Consider the following 17,310-nt stretch of genomic DNA (forward strand, 5'->3'; position numbering starts at 1 on the left):
TGACACAAATTGATTATTTATGTATGGTCCTGTTATTTATGTATGTACTATGTCTGAGCCTCATCACAAGCATTTCAATGCCCAGTTTTTCTCAGTGTTAACTAGGAAGACTCTGTCTCTTAACTAGGAACTAAGCAAATGATAAATACAGTAAGTACCTCTTGACCTCTTCATGAAAGTCTAAATAATGTTTCCCACAAAACCAAGCCAAATTAGCCTTCAAGTTTGGCATTCAAACTGACATTCAAAACTGTCATGTTTTTGACAACCAGACTTTTACAGTAACTCACAATCTCTGTAGGCATACATGTACTCAACTCACAAAAATACTTGCACCGATTGATATGTCTTAATTCATTTGTTTACTAAGATGTCATTTATCTCTGTGCCTATTTGCAGATAAAAAGAGATGACACATAACTGTTGACTAAAATGAATGTATTGGCAAATCACAGCTTATATTCAGTTCTACAAAACTGTCTCATACAAATAAGAAAAAAAAGAGTTTTTTTTGGTCACAGGAAAGTTGTGCTTGCTAAAATGTTCCTACAAAAATAGAGCAGTTGTAAAGGAGACAACTAAAGCTCCTTTTAGTAGTACATTCAACATCAGATCACCGTTTTACATTCTTTTTAGAACAGTGTTACCTTAAAAACATATAAGGAGAACAAATGTCATTTGTTTACAATAATAAAAAAATACTGAAAAAAACGTCAAAAGCCATGCTAACAAGAAAATAAAACATGGATATGTGTGTGTGTGTGTTTGTGTGTGTGTATAAACCTGATGCAACAATTCATGTTTTCTGGCATTTGACAAATATCTTTTTTCTACACACGAACTAAAGGACTAAATGACATGTATAAAAGCAAAGGATAATAAAACACAATTTCCAGCTATACATTTAGGGAAAAACAATTAAATAAATATCTATATAATCAAATTCATTATTTTCAGCATAAGTGATAAATTGTCCACAGCAATATTTGATTAGACTAAAGTTCCAGTTCTCAATTTTGTTCTTTATCTAAAGGCACTTGGCCTTCATGATTGGTTCCAAAACCCTAACTGACCATCTATATGCCTCTTTCAACGGCATGAAAATGTAAAATTGTCAGATCACAGAGCAAAACTGTATGTTAAAATAGTGGTTATATAAACCCCTAAAAGTGTTGAGATATCAGTGGCTTCACATATTAAGTAATTCCAATTCACTGAAATTACAAAATTGACAAAACCAAACAAACATAAACCCACATTAATTTGAGGTGCTCCTTTGTGCCAGTTTCACAGTCCCATCTGCATGTCAGCAAAGTTGAAAAAGTTGTCAACATCACGTGAAGATGTTTCTTTGCTCTCAGAAACAAATAGCTGCAGGAAAAGCAGCAGATAGCATGAAAAGCTTTAGATGATCAGAGCAAATCCTCAATAAACAGACTTGAGAAGCAACAGCTTCCTCTTATATTTACCTTATTCCCATTGAACACTTCATTGGCAATGGATTGACAAGCCTCCACCACACCATCTCCATTCAGCTCGAGGGCTACCACTGGACCTGCAGGAACACAGAGCAGTGTGTTAGAAGAGACATTTATATTTGCAACTATTTACAAGAGGCTGTACATGTTGTTATTTGGTGTAACACAATACATTACTGAACCTTTGGTGATCCACTCAGTGAGGGTTTCTGCATTGCTCTGGAACACTCGGTTCACATCCTCAGGGCGCATGGAAACCTCTTTGGTCTGAATGAGGACAAAGCCTTTGGCGGTCGTCTACATTTAGATTGATCAAGAAAAATAAAAGATTACAAAATTCAAGGTTTTCGCGAATTCGATTGGTTATGCATTGATGAACAGGCCGTGATTTCTGTGTGTGTGTTTAAAATGAGATTTGAGAACCGTAAAAATAAAACTAAATGATGACCACTATAAAGTTATTGATTTCTACAAGAAGTCAGTAACAAAAAGGTCAAATGCATGATTGCGAATAGTTTGTTTCTGTCTCTTACACACATATTTCCACATATTTTCATTATTTGAGTTCCTGTGGTTCAGTGGTAGAGCATTGCATTAGTGCAAAAGGTTATGGGTTCAATTCTCAGGGAACACACATACTTATAAAAAAAAAGTATAGCCTAAATGCACTGTAAGTCGCTTTGGATAAAAGCGTCTGCTAAATGCATAAATGTATTTGCTTTAACAAATCCATACATTGCAGAGGTCAAGGATAGTTTAGGTAAAACTACATGATATATGTATATATTGCTGTAGTTTAAACCCACATGAAATCAACTGAATTTTCTTATTTACATCACATTTGTTTTGTGAATGGTTCACTTTTTATAATATGCAATAATATGAATGTTTCCTGTGTTACTGTTCTAAAATGTTTTTACAGTATAATACTTCATGGATCCAAAATGGTAAAATAATGGGTTGATATCTGAACAAAATGCCTGAATGAATACCACATAAGTTGTTCTTTCAGGTACAGAATGATTATTATCATTTTTCTTGCATTCTGCATAAAAGCGTTTCATGTCATTTGAAAAGGATTTGTTAACTGCAGATAATATACTGTGAATTGTCAAATCAGACCTTTAAAAGTACGCAGCAGAGCCCTTCCTGTTGAGCCCATCCTGCTTTTGGTAACAAAATACTAGAACAAACAGTTAAGATTCCCACAACCTAAAATATTTTCAGACACTCAGTCACGTCCCGTCACTCACACAACTTTCTGCAAGTATAAAAATAAAAAAGCACACTAGAACCAATATTGACACTTTTTTGGAGCGTAAAGTTCAAGATAATCATACACAGGCAACATCTCTAGCAGAAAAAGACAGATAAAAGTTTCAAATGTAAGTGAAGTGAAAAATAGTATACATCCCCTTTTCTATTAATATAGGTGGTGTAACTGAAGAATGCTGATTTCATTTCCCCCCCAAAAAACAAGAGAAACTTGCTGTGAACAACATTTTTCAATTAGATGTTAAACTGAGTAATAAACACAAAGCTTTTTTTTTGGGGGGGGGGGGGGGGGGTGCAAATTCAGAAAATGTTGACTCTTTCTGATGAACTTCAAGGTTGAGAAACCTCAAGAATGTAACACGTATAAAATTCAAAGATGAACAAATGTGACCCTGACCACAAAACCAGTCTTAAGAGTCAACTTTACAAATTTAGATGTATACATCATCTGAAAGCTGAATAAATAAGCTTTCCTTTGAGGTTACAAGGATCAGACGATATTTGGCTGAGATACAACTATTTGAAAATCTGGAATCTGAGGGTGCAAAAACAAGCAGATTACTGAGATATCAAATACCTTTGACATTCAAATACCTTTGAAGTTGTCCAGACTAATTCTAAGCAATGCATATTACTAATCAAAAATTAAGTTTTGATACATTTACTGTAGAAAATGTAAAAAATATCTTCATGGAACATGATCGTTACTTAATATCCTAATGATTTTTAGCATAAAAGGAAACTAGATGATCTTGACCCATGCAATGTTTTTTGGCTATTGCTAAAAATATACCCCAGCGACTTAAGACTAGTTCTGTGGTCCAGGGTCACAAATATGCCGCACTTGACGTCAATTTCTGGATCACCTATTGTTGGAACCATAAATGACAATTCTACACCATCAACTCTGAAACTATCAAATGAGTTCTAACCTCATCAATGAGCTTGCGGGCGTTGGCAGTTGTGTAGTCTCCAGCAAAAAAGACAAACAGGCAGGATTCTTCGCTCTCGGTACGGCGCCCCCCTTTGGTCAGGGGCACTATGCTCCGATTTGCTTCAGTAGAGATTCTCACAGACTTGAATTCTGACTCAGGATCAGGTAGAGGCATATACTCCACAACAACAGCATCTTCTGGTAGGAGACTCCAATTGGTCTCTCCAGAGACAGGTGTGAAGTCATGAATATTACTCCAGTTGTTGTTAAAGATGCTGAGGCCTGCATCTTTAAAGTGGAAAGCCAGCTCGGGGTAGTAGTACTGGTAGCAACCAAACTTCATGCCTGTTGAAGACTCAATGATGGGTTGGGTGGCGCAGCACAAAAAGACGTCCATTTTCTTGCAATCTCTGGTGCGGAACTGCTGGCAGGCCACCACACACTTGATATCTTTGCAGTCTCTGAAGAACACGCTGCCTTTGACCGGACCTAACATAATACGGCAGTTCACACAGTCGTCAATGGTAATAGTCGCCGAATGGTCGAATACGTAGATGTTACAGTTCTCACAATCCTGAATGACAAACTGCTGGCCGTTGAGTTTGCCTGGCAACCGGCCCACTGTCTCATTCTTTAGGCCTGTCAGCATAAAGTCTTTCGGGTCAACCTGCATACAAATGTGCAAACGTTAATAAATGGAGAACTTCAAAAAGCAATAAAACCATTATCTGATATCTCTGCTCTCAGGTTCCCTTCACACTCTAGTAGCAGGATGTCCCCTCCCTCACAATGTGTGTTTATTTTTAGTATATTGAGCCGACTGTATAATATTTGATTCAAGAATTTCTAAGGCATCCAAATTATCAACTGAAAACCCTGTTGTACACAATATTCTACATACCTTGTCCCCTCTGATTGATAGTTCAAACTTTTTAGCAAGCAACCTTAACTTTAGTAATATTCTTAAATTCTCCACCTGCATTTTGCTATGAGAATGACTTTTATATTGCTATTAATGTTTCAGTGTTTTTCTGTGCTCTGCATTTAACCCATCCAAAGTGTGCACACGCACGCACGCACACACACACACACACACACACACACACACACACACACACACACACACACACACACACAGTAGTGGGCACTCATTTATGCTGCGGCGCCCGGGGAGCAGTTGGGGGTTCAGTGCCTTGCTCAAGGGCAGTTTAGTCGTGGTATTGTCAGCCCGAGACTCAAACCCACAACCTTAGGGTTAGGAGTCAAACTATCTATATATATATTATTGGAAGCCAATTGGAAGATTGCTGAGGCCCTCTAGTGGGCCCTGACCCCTGGTTTAGAACTACTAGTCTAATCCATCAGATCACACACTGTCTTTGACAGACCGTAAGAGAAAACTGATAAACAGTTGGACTTGTCTCGTGAATTCATTGCCTTTCAGTCTGCACTTGAAAGCATCGACCAGGGCGATAATAGATTCATACTTCCGGACATTTAAATGCTATCAAAGCTTGGTTTTGCGGTCGGAGGGGCAGACACACACCCCACCCTTATTACTCCCTCTCTTCCTCCCTCTGATACACTGTCATACATGTTGATGGCGACACCACTTATGGGCTAATCCTGAACACAGCGTTATCTGGGCAAGCGCCAGGCAAACAAGTTACGTGCCCTGACTTTAAGCCGATAATAAGATCTGTCTATAATTTACCATAGCATTTGAAAACATATACCCGCAGACAGACTTTCGTGTCCATGGTCAGTCGAAAGGACAAATGGAAAGCACTCCGAAACACTTAACATGAGGAGCCAAACCCATCGCTAGTGTGATTACGCATTTTGTGATTGCAAAAAAAAAATGGCTTTAACAAAGCAAGTTGAGCTAACGCACATAAACACTAACGTCATCTATTTCAGACGGACTGTTGGAAGTTCATTCTGTATGATTCCTAAAGCGATTATGCAACATACTGTGTAGTGCAGTCTAATACACAAAAACGGGTTCTAATCACCGATTTATATAGATCTGTGGTTATAACACAGGGACGTACCTTTTCTCGTTTATCCCAACTGTACTGCTTTGGAGCCTCCTGGTTGCTGTTGCTGCCCAGCGCAGTGTTGTTGGAGTCGAGGAGGTCATTGCTCGTAGCGCTCTTGTCTCCAGCGGGCAAAGCAGAGTCTTTTTTAGGAGATTTTCTCCTTGATTTGGAGAAGAAGCACCCCATTTATGAAGGAGCAGTCGAGCGATATGTCAGCGCGCCCCTTCTCCTGTGGTGACTGCCACGCGCTTCAGAAAAAGAAAGTCTCGATCAGCCGCAACAGTAGCGCTCCGTGACTCTCACCCTCCCCAGAAAGTAACCAAGAACAGGCAACCTGTGCTCTTCCCGTTTCCTTGACCCTCGAGTCAGCCAATCACTACAGCGGACCGCGTTACTAGGGAACAGCGAATCAAAGCTGAGCCCTTGTGGTGACAAATCGAGTCCCCCCATCGAAATCCGCTCTCCATCCCGGCTCCATCGAAGTAAGAGCTGGGGGCTGTTACTAATATTTGACCCCTGCCTTTTGCAAATACAGCATTTTGTTCGTGCACTGTGTAAACTCATCTTTCTATATTAATAATTAATGGAAATCATAATATTGGTGCACTCGGATTCAAATGTTGGATGTTTGATTTGTTATATTGTTGTATTTGTAGGCCTACTTATTTATTATTACTACATATAACCTATGTGTGTGTATTACTCATAAATAAATAAATATAATAAATATAATTTAATCTATAATATATATAATATTCATGATTAGGTCAAGCAAGGTAGTCCACATTTTAGCTTAAAAAAACAAAAACGAAAAAAGACCTTTCTAATGCTCAACAATTTAAAATCACAACAGGGCGCATCATGTTCCATTATTGGGGTAAGATGACCCTGCTTTTTTGTATAGGATGTTTTGCTCTTAAGACTTTAAAGGGGGGGTGAAATGCTCGTTTTCACTCAATATCCTGTTAATCTTGAGTACCTATAGAGTAGTACTGCATCCTTCATAACTCCAAAAAGTCTTTAGTTTTATTATATTCATAAGAGAAAGATAGTCTGTACCAATTTTTCCCGGAAAAACATGACCGGCTGGAGGCGTGATGTGTGGGCGGAGCTAAAAAATCACGAGTGCCAGTAGGCTTTTGCGTTAAGAGCGTTTGGAAGCTGTGACTTTACCGTGAGGAAAGCAGTTTTACTCACCGCCTGCGGTTCCAACACACGATCGTGACCCTTTTTCGTTGGGACTGCATTATCCTTAAGAAATAAACGATGTGCAAATCCGGCGTCAAACTGGGCCTTGTTTGTAAAACAAGCATCTTCAAAATGCAGGGAAGAAACAAAAACACTTGCACAACTCCGTTGATGCTCTGTAAAAATAAACTCCATCCACTGGTCCCTTAATGCTGTTTCTCTTTTGGTAATCTGTGCAGGGTTGTCTTGCCCTGGCAACCAAAAACACACTTTTGTGACAATTCGCGACGCTCTCACTGTGATCAGTGAAGTCTGTTGTGCTCTCAGTGCTGTGCTATACGGGAGCGTGCACTCTTCCGGGAGAAGTGCCCTTAGGACCCATAAAAGGAAATTCCGCCCTATCTAACGTCACACAGAGCCATACTCGAAAAAAACTTTCCGAAACTTGTGACAAACCCGAAGGAGTATTTTTTGAACAGAAATACTCCTTCAAACGTACAACGTAATTTTTGAAACTCTGTCCATGTTTAGCATGGGAATCCAACTCTTTAACAGTGTAAAAAACTCAGTATGCATGAAATAGCATTTCACCCCCCCTTTAAAAAAAAAAAAAAAAACCCTGCAATTAAAAAATAGCCTCACTTCAATGACAACCTGGTCATCAAATGTGTCAGTTTGTGCTTTTAAATAAATAACACTCCTGTATATACATTTAAGATATTAATATAAGGTTAAACTGCATTTTTTTAAAAAGAAAGGTTAATAACATTGCAGCTCATTGAATGCATTGTTCAGAAATTCAGTAACAGGCCACGTTGTTTTTGTTTTGTGTGTGTGAGTTTGTACTCTTTCATTGAACTATTGTAAATTGCAAACAAATAATTTTACTGAGAAAATAAAAAATTATGTAGGAGAACCAAATATTTCCGTTACTCGCCTTTTTATGTTATTTGTGTGCCAAGAAAAAGGAAAGATGTCAGTAAACTTTTATGTAAATCAATCAGCTTATGAAAGTTTTCTCATAAGGATTTATGTGAAATGTGGTTTAAATTATTTGAATTTCATTTAAAAGATTAACATAAAAAGTCTTAGCATGGTGGCTGTATAAGATTACTTGCATATACATTTGTAATAAATTTACATGTGTCACACAGAAAACGTAGTATTGCACTTGCCGTTCAACTACAGTGCAACATACTGTAAATAATGTTCTTTGGTAAACTGCATGAACTCATCTGTGTGATTAAACATAACACCTGATGACAAATTCTAATTATAAACAAATAAATATAATTTGATTATAAAATAATAATATACAGACATTCATATTTTTTTCAGGAAGCAAGGAAAGAAGGCTTTCAGAAATTATTAAAAAGAAAACATGTCTAAAGCATTGTAAAAAAAATCCTGGAAACTTTTTTAAACTGACCTACACTTGCAAACCTAACATAAGTGTAAACGACATTTGTATCTAAAACGTGTGATTATTTTTTATCTTTACTCTACTAAAAAGATAGTTTTGAATGTAGTTTTCAAAACCAGGAAATGATGACTTTCCATTTTTCATCTAACAAAGGAAGTGTGATAGTATGCAAAAGAGCAAAAAGGAAATCTTAAATTCCTGTTCTTGTTTGTTTTTATCAACCTTTGGAGGTCAATAAAACTGCAGGGGTTAGCATTCTTCAAAACCACTCAGTTTTCAGTGAGTAAGAAAAAAAATTACTTTGCTTCAAATATTTTAATCCTCATTGAAATTTAAACACATCAGATATCCCTATCACCTCTTAAAATGGCCTGTCCACAAACCTCAACTCAGAAAACAAACGAATATTTAATTCAAGTGTCAATAACTACAAACCAGACTATTGCACATTTACTGCACATAGTGACATCCTAATGTTTCATTATTTACTTAATGTTTACTGCTAGACAACTGCATCATCATTTTCAGGGTTTGAAACTCTATTAAGGGTTGCAAAATGTTTAAAGCTTATATAATATGAAACAGCTCCTCCATTTTGACTACCAGAGGCATAAAATCAACATTTTCTTTCAAGTTAAGCACCTCCTTCGCTGCTCGTTTGTTGAAATGTTTTAGAAATATTTCATTCAAGAGGTTCAAGACCAGTTTTGTATCATTTTCATGAAATGTACTAGTAAGAGTGAAATATTGGTGTGTGTGTCTCTTTAAGAGCTTGAGCAGCGGTCTGCTCTGATACCTCATTATTGTATCTGACTCTACCTTGTGGCTGACGCAGCAGAGCAGAGGGTGAAGAAACCCGCCACAAGCATCCTGCACCATGGAGGCGGCCACAGCACCAAAACCATGGACATTATATGCATTAGGAGGACACAGCTCGCTGTTTGCTATTATAATGTTCATTTTAAACCAATGTTGTCGGATAACAGCAGATGACGGCGGCATTGAGGAACTTGCCACGGAGAAGGAGGCAGAGGAAAGTCACAGGCAGGACAGCGTGAATTTACTTACATTCATTTTGCTTTTGACACTCACTATCCTCACAATATGGCTCTTCAAACACAGAAGAGTGCGCTTCCTGCACGAAACAGGACTGGCTATGATATACGGTAAGAAATGAGTATTTTAAACATCGCGAAAGGCGTTAAGCATCGTCTGTGTCTCAAAACCGAATGAACCGAAGAGCTCGACAACATGTTGGCCGTAATAATACCGAGTCATCAGAGTTTAATCATTTTTAGTCGCGTGGTTCTCGCGCATTTTCTGTCTAGCTCGTTAGGTATTGAAACAGCCATCATGTAAACCCTTAGCTAAGCCTCACTTGAATCAGAACGTTTAGCCTGCTAGCTTGAACGAACGCTAATACAAATCTTGTGCGTCGAATGTCATTATAATTCAGTGCGGTGTGTTTAAATGGACGTGGAGTAGATTGATGTTCTTGAATGCACCACAGTTGCTTAGCCCATATGCAACCCACAGTTTTAATATTGCATAATATCGTATGTGTGTATGACATTTTACTCCATAACTCGGCTATTCAGGGACTCGGTCGCGGGGGGTTTCGCTTCTTATTTTGTTTTCTTTCATTCCTTCTGTTGAGTTCCTCATACTAGCTTGTGACAGCATTTGAATTTCAGGTTGGATCAGTCTACAGCAACCTGATGTTATGTCTTCTGTGTCAAGAATCCTTCCTAAACCTTTTATGAGCTCTACTTTAAAGGAATAGTTCACCCAAAATTAACGCAATGCATTTACTCTCCCTCCTGTTGCTTCAAACCTTTTTTTTCTGCTGTGGAACACAAAAATGTGAAGAATTATTTTGGTTGCTTTTCCGTGCACCTGCAATTAATGGCACCTTTTATATATAACCCCCCCCCCCCCCCCCCCCCCCAAAAAAAAGCCTAATCATCATAAAAATGTTAATTTGTTCACTATTTTCTAGGTTTTTTGGAGCCATGAGACAGATTGGATTGAAATTTAAGTCATTATTCACTCTAAACATGATTAAATGATGCCAATGTTTTTTGATGTACTAATTAATTAAGGCCCAATCCCAATTCTACCCCTTAGCCCTTCCCCTTTACCCTATCCCATCGTTTCGCGGGTTCACATGAAGGGGTAGGAGTGTCCCGATTCTCTTTTGGTTGGAGGGGGAAGGGGAAGGGCCAGATAGCCCTTCAAACTAAGATTATTCGGGACCACACTTCAAACGAAGGAAGAAGTAAGAATTATCCCAACAACATGGTTGCTACAGCGAACAAAAAGACACATAAATGTAAGCTTTTTTGGCATAAATAAAGATTTTAATGAAAAGCAATCATTTGTTTTATGTTACATTAAATTGTGAGTTCATATTAATGGTCTTTTTACTCAAAGAAATGTTTTCCAAAAATCGCTAATATTTGCTAGCATCATATCATTACAGACTGCATGATAGTGGCACAGCATATGTCTGATCAGGGAGATAACTGCCGTAGATATTGATGGGGGCTAATCCCCTCCCAATAATTAGAAATCTCTAAACCATTTTCTCAAATATTGCCTATTCAATAGAGAGAGAGAGAGAGAGAGAGGGAAATATAAATTCTGTGTATTCGCATCAGTGCGTTTATCTTTTTAGAGTGAGTTTACTTAAAAACAGCGATTGTATCCTCTCGTTGCTGGAAAATATAATGTAGCAATTCAGTATTTAAACTGTATTTAATAAAAGTCGTGGGGCAGCGTTGACAAGTTTATTTTCTCCTGGATGTGTGAGCTGCGCGATTTCCAATATGTGTGTGTGTCAGTAAGCAGCTCATTAATACAGAACTATAATTAAAGGCTCTAATGCACACCAGTATATGTGTGTATTGAAATAGCTAGACTACGAATGATGACATGTGACGTAATGGTAGTGGTGTCCCAGTCCTTAGGGGAATATTTTCTCCCCTACCCCTTGACACTCTGGGGTATAAAATAGAATTGGGATTGGGCCTTAGTGTGAAAAATTCTAAAGCCTTCAGCAAGGTTAGCAAATTCACATGTGGCATGTCTTAAGTGAAAATGAGAGCTCTCTCATCAGTGGTTGTTCTGAAGTTCAAAAGCATTGCTTGGACATGAGAAAAAGACTGGGTTGAAGCAATTGTAAGCAAGCTGCAAGACACCTCCGTTCTTTCTTTTTCCATATGTAGGTTCAGACTTGTAACCTATTTGGTTTCACACCGTTTCAGTCAATTTTGATTAGATTTAGGGATGAACGATAAATATTTGCCAATAATTAATGCGCATCTTGTCAGTAAAGCCGGTTCTCTAATCAGCGGTAAAGGCGATCAGGCAATATACAAATGCACTCTTCACAAGATCTGCTCGATTCGACTAAGTCTGCAAGGTTTGTGAAATGAAATGTTCATTAATGTTATTCATTTAAAAGATTTGTTTAAATGATATGCGTATTTGCTGAATGCTGACAGCAAACAAGAAAGTATTGTTTGCCTTTCTGTTATTAATAATATAAAAACAATCATTCAGTCTTCAAATTAAAAGTCCGCCTCGCACACATTGGCCAAGCACAATAATTATCGGCCAATGGCAATATTTAAAAAAAATGTAAAATATTGGCCGATATATCAGTTGATCACTAGTTCAAATGCAATCATGGTGAAGATCCACATTCAGCAAGATTACCATTGCTATTAAATAACAGCATTACAACCGTTAACAACAGTGGAATTCATAATGGGAGATTTTATACTAAATACAGTAGGCAGTGTTCGGTGCTTTGTGTGAAGTTCAAACAGGGGTGCAAGAACAATTTTAAAAGTTTGAGTCAGTATGATTCTATTCAAAGAAATTAATAGTTTTATTCAGCAGGGACTCATTCAGTTGATAATATGACAGTAAAGCCATTTATAGTGTTACAAATGAAATCAATTATGATTTCCTTATGTACTACTGTATTTCTCATGTATTACTGTATTTCTCATGTATTACCCATTTTACTTGATTTTAAAACAAATAAATGCAGTCTTGGTGACCATAGGAAACCTTTAATTCAAAGCCAGACCCAAATGTTTGAAAGGTAGCGTACAGTTTTAAAAATTCTAATGGTTGTTGCTCCCCTCATTTCAAGCAGTTAATTAATGTCAAGGCTAATATGTTTGTTCTACAGAGTATTTTAGCAGGAAAATACTTCTAAACCCCCTATTTCTTTTTTCATTACACATTATTGTATATTCAATAATATATATTGTATATTTGTCAGCCTGGTCCAAGTCATGTTGTAAACCCAGTTTGTATAACTGTTTAACATGATTCCAAACTGGTCTGTCTCTTTCCACACAAAGCCAGACCTTTCCCTATCCAATCTTTTTTCCCCCTCGTCTCTAGAAATATCTGCGTCCACACGAAACCACATAACTGACACAAAACGATGTAGTATACAGGCCAGACCAGTATGTGGCACTGTAATTCTGCCACAGAGATACACAAAAAATGTAGAAGACTTGGACTATGCGCATAAACCTTGCTTGCGGTATACAAACGAACATGGAACAATACATTTATTAATCTGTGTTAATGTTAGTTAATAAAAAGACAATCGTTCAGTGTTTGTTCATGTTTTTGTTGCTGTTATGTGACGAAGCGGTGTCTGACTAGGGGCGAGATGTGGGCTGATGACGTCATTCGCTGTCCACACGAAAATGTAAGGGTGGCGTTTTCAGATTTAAGAACTTTATGACCCAGTTTAAAGAAATATTGGTATCACTCTCCCAAAATGCTGGATCTGTGTGGACGAAATGCCTGTACGATGCAAAATGTATGCGTATACAGCTAAACGCGTCTCCTTGTGGACGGGGCCTTATATTCCTATCCATCAGACGCTCCATCAGAGCTTTCTGTAGTGAGTAATTAGATTTGATAGTGTGTACTTCCTTCCTATAACTCTGCACCATTAAACTCCTTGCATGTGTTGTTTGGATGAATCGCACACAATCACAAAGCAGATTTGACCTCAGCTGTTGCGTTGAACCAGTTTGGTGCAAGGTAGTATTTTTTTTCCAGGTCGAAACAAGGTTGACATGTTTTGGCTCACAGAACAGAGACACCTGGTCACTGGCTGGATGGTAGATAGCAGATGGTAAAGTTACAGTTGTGTCTTCTTGGGTGTGTTTTTATTTCTGTCTGTATTCCCTACGGTATATTACAGCATTCTGACCGGGCTTTCAGGGGCTTTCCTTTTTCTTCCCTCTTGGATTACAAGAGACACTCCATATTATGTGTTGCAATTGTGTTTTGCTTTTGTGTGCTGAGCCTGTGATATACTCAACAATGCAGGGGAAGACAAAACATTAAACTGCATTAACTGGATTCTGGTTGGATGGGAGAGATGTCCTAGTTCCCTTATTGTCTTTGCAGGGTTCGAAATGTGATGCTAACCCAATTATTAATGCCCTGCAGTGCACATGCTCATTTAAGCTTTGCTGCACACCGTCTGTATATGCATGGTTTTGTCCTTCAGTTGTAAACTCACTCTTCTGTATGTTGAGTTTAGTTCTGGAAGCCGTACTCTGGCTTGTCTTCATGTCGATGGCCACTGTAGCTCTCAGGATTTGTGTGTTGTTTCAATGGCGTACACACACACTATTACTACCCATGTGCCTTTAGACCTCTCTCCTCTAATCCAGTTTCACTGCAGACATTAGTCTTGCCTTTACACTGAAAAGGAGATTCTTTTCTTAAGAAAACATGATTAATACAACATCTTACACCATTTTTTATTTCTTCTCCTTCCTGTCCTATTACTCTGAAACTACAAGTAAATGGTGTCATGACATGTATATTATTATTATTATTATTTTTTTTTTTTGTACTTTTGAAAAAATAAACAAGAATAAGGACGAATGATGTTTGATAGCTGCAGAATTTGTCATGGTCTACACAGGTTAGCACCGGACATGTGAACTTTTCCCCATATAAGTGTGTAAAGCCAAATAAAACATTCAGTCAACAGGAAGTAATGCAGTTCTGAAAGTAGTGTGACAAATTTAGTTCACAGAAATATTCAGAATATAGCAATTTTGTTAACTGGTTAGCAGCATTAGAAAATATTCTGAATTAAACAAAATGGATTGAATTCCTGTTCCTTGGCTATATTGTTCAGCAAAGTATGTTTTTTTTTTTTTTTCCCTCTTGAACTGTTTGAGGGGCAGTTTCATTGTACCATCAGGGTTAAATGCTAAGCTAACTGGTTCGTGCTAACCTGCACATAATTGATTCTACATATCCCCATCCCTTACATTTTAATTCATTGAAATTGTGGGCAATTTAATTTTGCTTTGATCCATTAATTTTGTTCCTGCTAGTTAAATCTGACATATTACAATTTTTGTTGCCTGTGAACTAGTGCTGCAACACGTCACACTGTTTACATCTCGCGTAATGGCATACTAGGAATGGAGAAAATTGCATTCTTTCACAAAAACGGAGACCACTGTTATCAAAAGTATGGGAATACTTTAAACAGAGGACAAATAAAATTGCCCTTTGTTCCCTTAACAAAAACCGACATGGTGTACCACGGCAGCACAAATGCGATGCACGAGCACCTCAGAGGAAAACATGACCAACTGGTGACCAACTTCCTGGTTCAGGTCTCTGCTGCAGATGTGATGGAACGACCGCAGCAGATTCTGCATTTCTAAAAGCACAAACTGATGTCATATTAAGTGTCTAATAAACGCAGACTTGCTCACTGCATGATTCTGATATTCTTAAATTCTTATTCGTAAAGATTACAAGTTATTGGTATGATCACCAGTAGCGGCTGAAGTAGGGATAAAATAAAAAATAAAGTCCGTGTTGGAGCGGGTTTCGAACACGCGCTAGGGGCGTTCACATATCGCGCCCTAAAAACGCATGGAAAACGCTAGTCACGCCGCTTTCTCCTCCTTTCCCCTGGGGCATCTGCCGTTGCTAAGCAACCATGACGTGCTCTCTCCATGAAGACGTGGAAACTTCAGCAAAGGATACATTGATTTGCAGCACTAAAAATCGCTTGCAGTAGCTCTGCTACTAAATTTATTTCAAAATGGCAATCCATATACAGCTATGATCAGCTGTTCCTTCATCTTAGCTGAGCTTTCAACGTTGTTACGGGACAGGATGAAGCTGATTGGTTAGTTCTTGTCAAATGACCCGCGGTGCGCTTGCGGCATTCTGAAAAGTTTAGATGCTTTTAACTCAATGTGGCGCGGACGCGCCTGTTTTCGCTTCCATTATGAGCACATTGAACATTTATTTACATTGGAAATAACGAACTTGTGAATATGTGAACAGCCCCTTAAAAGACAGCACGCCGCAAGACAACAGTCACAAACCACCGAGCTACCCCGAATCAGCTCCAGATCTCTGGAAACCATGCTAAACCATAGCAGAACCCGGACTACATTTTATGGTTTGTGAAGCTAAAGAACATTTCATGACGTCTCAGACAACTGTAAATTTGTGGCTACTGTGGTTTAATTATAAACGCTATCGTAAACTCATATTTACCATAGTAAAATAATTTTCTTTGCTTTTTGTATACTGTAAAAACTTCAACCACATTGGTTGAAAATAAAGGTTGAAATATTATATTAGAAGTTGTACTTATAGTTTTTTGTAAAGTTATCCAAAGGATTCATTAGCTAATCAAAAAAAGAACATTAGATTAATTGTTTATTGTAAAAAAAAAAAAATCGTTAGAGTAGTCGACTAATCGAAAAAAAAAAAATCGTTAGATTAGTCGACAGAAAAAATAATTGTTAGTTGCAGCTCTACTGTGAACAAAGCCAAGTTATTATCTTTACCTTTGGGTACCATGCACTGGCAAAAAAACATGCAAAAATGTTATCTTTAGGGGTACAGTAGCTGGGTCACTGGGGCATCACCTTTAATGGGGTATTAAAGGGCACATTATCTACTCCTAAAAGGTGCACATTATTTCATTAGTAGAAAAAATGTACATCTAAAGCACTACTATGAACCTTTTAGAGGTAGATAAGGTACAAAGTTGTCCCTTTAAGGTTACTGCCCCAGAAATGGGCTGTTGGACCCCTAAATGTAAAGCTTTTGGACCTTTATTCTTGGAGTATGTAGTCTGCAGTACATTTAACACATGTCACTGTATTTGACACCATTCAACAGAAAGCAACTGATTTTCCACATTAAATCAGTACGGTCTACTCTAGATCTAAAATTGATTTAAAGCAGTGTATTTTGCCTGATTTTAGCAGGAGGTTGTGGGGTTATGGTGTTTTTTGCCTCTTTTCTTGTTTCTGTAGCCCATGCTGTGTGTGCTATTGACTTTCTCTGCCACTTCATTAGTATGGAAATACCCTCCAACAGATTTGACACCGCAGGCCCTCATCCCTTCTTCCTATCATCACAAATAAACCAATCTGCTTATACTGTGTTTTGAAGGAAAGAAGTTTAATTTCTGTGCCACATCAAAAAAAAATGTTTTTTTCCAAATTGGTTTTCTTTAGGCCTGGGCAAAAAAAAAAAAAGATTTTTCATTTAGTAGTTTTTTTTCATTATTATTATTATTATTATTATTATTTTTTTTTTTTATAACTTCGATTCAATTCTTAAAAGCCGCTCTTTTCTGATATTTATTTCAGCATACATTTAAAAGAAGTTTTTATTTATGTGAATTAGGGCTGCCAAAATGGCTGAAAAACTACATTCAAATTTGCAATTAAATATTATTAAAATTCGAATTATATTCTAATTTAAAATGCATAATTTCAGTTAGGGTGAAGAAAAGCATTTGGGGTCTTTTCTGAGGCCACAAGAGGGCGCATTTGGCAAAATATTACTGATGCACGTTTATTCAAAGCATAAGAAAACATGACAGTGAAAAAAGTGCATAATATTTAAAATGTTTATAAACCA

At 37.6% G+C, this 17,310-nt stretch overlaps 2 protein-coding genes across 3 annotated transcripts in view; one reads left to right on the forward strand and one right to left on the reverse strand.

Moving 5' to 3' along the window:
• Nucleotides 1-421: 421 nt before the first annotated feature.
• LOC128015705 (protein XRP2-like) lies at nt 422-6,095 on the reverse strand. The gene is made up of 5 exons (XM_052599762.1): nt 5,742-6,095; nt 3,686-4,354; nt 1,661-1,775; nt 1,470-1,555; nt 422-1,371 (listed from the first exon to the last, which is right to left on the reverse strand). The coding sequence occupies exons 1-5, from the start codon at nt 5,913-5,915 to the stop codon at nt 1,288-1,290; spliced, it is 1,128 nt and encodes a 375-aa protein (XP_052455722.1). The 5' UTR covers nt 5,916-6,095; the 3' UTR covers nt 422-1,287.
• A 3,045-nt stretch (nt 6,096-9,140) lies between these two features.
• slc9a7 (solute carrier family 9 member 7) overlaps nt 9,141-17,310 on the forward strand; it is a 43,344-nt gene continuing 35,174 nt past the window's right edge. For both annotated transcript variants that reach the window (XM_052599766.1, XM_052599767.1), the window contains exon 1: nt 9,141-9,506. In XM_052599766.1, the coding sequence (XP_052455726.1) occupies nt 9,218-9,506 (289 nt within the window). In that variant the 5' untranslated portion in view covers nt 9,141-9,217. The remainder of the gene's footprint in view (nt 9,507-17,310) is intronic.

The sequence above is a fragment of the Carassius gibelio genome, chromosome A6, assembly GCF_023724105.1.
Source record: "Carassius gibelio isolate Cgi1373 ecotype wild population from Czech Republic chromosome A6, carGib1.2-hapl.c, whole genome shotgun sequence".
NCBI lineage: Eukaryota > Metazoa > Chordata > Actinopteri > Cypriniformes > Cyprinidae > Carassius > Carassius gibelio.

Excerpts from the sequence above, each read along its gene's own strand:
- LOC128015705 (XM_052599762.1), bottom strand. The coding sequence starts at position 5,915 with ATGGGGTGCTTCTTCTCCAAATCAAGGAGAAAATCTCCTAAAAAAGAC. Across the intron at positions 1,776-3,685 it reads CCCGCAAGCTCATTGATGAG|ACGACCGCCAAAGGCTTTGT; the intron begins GTTAGAACTCAT and ends ATCTAAATGTAG. Across the intron at positions 1,372-1,469 it reads AAGTGTTCAATGGGAATAAG|CTATTTGTTTCTGAGAGCAA; the intron begins GTAAATATAAGA and ends CTTTTCCTGCAG.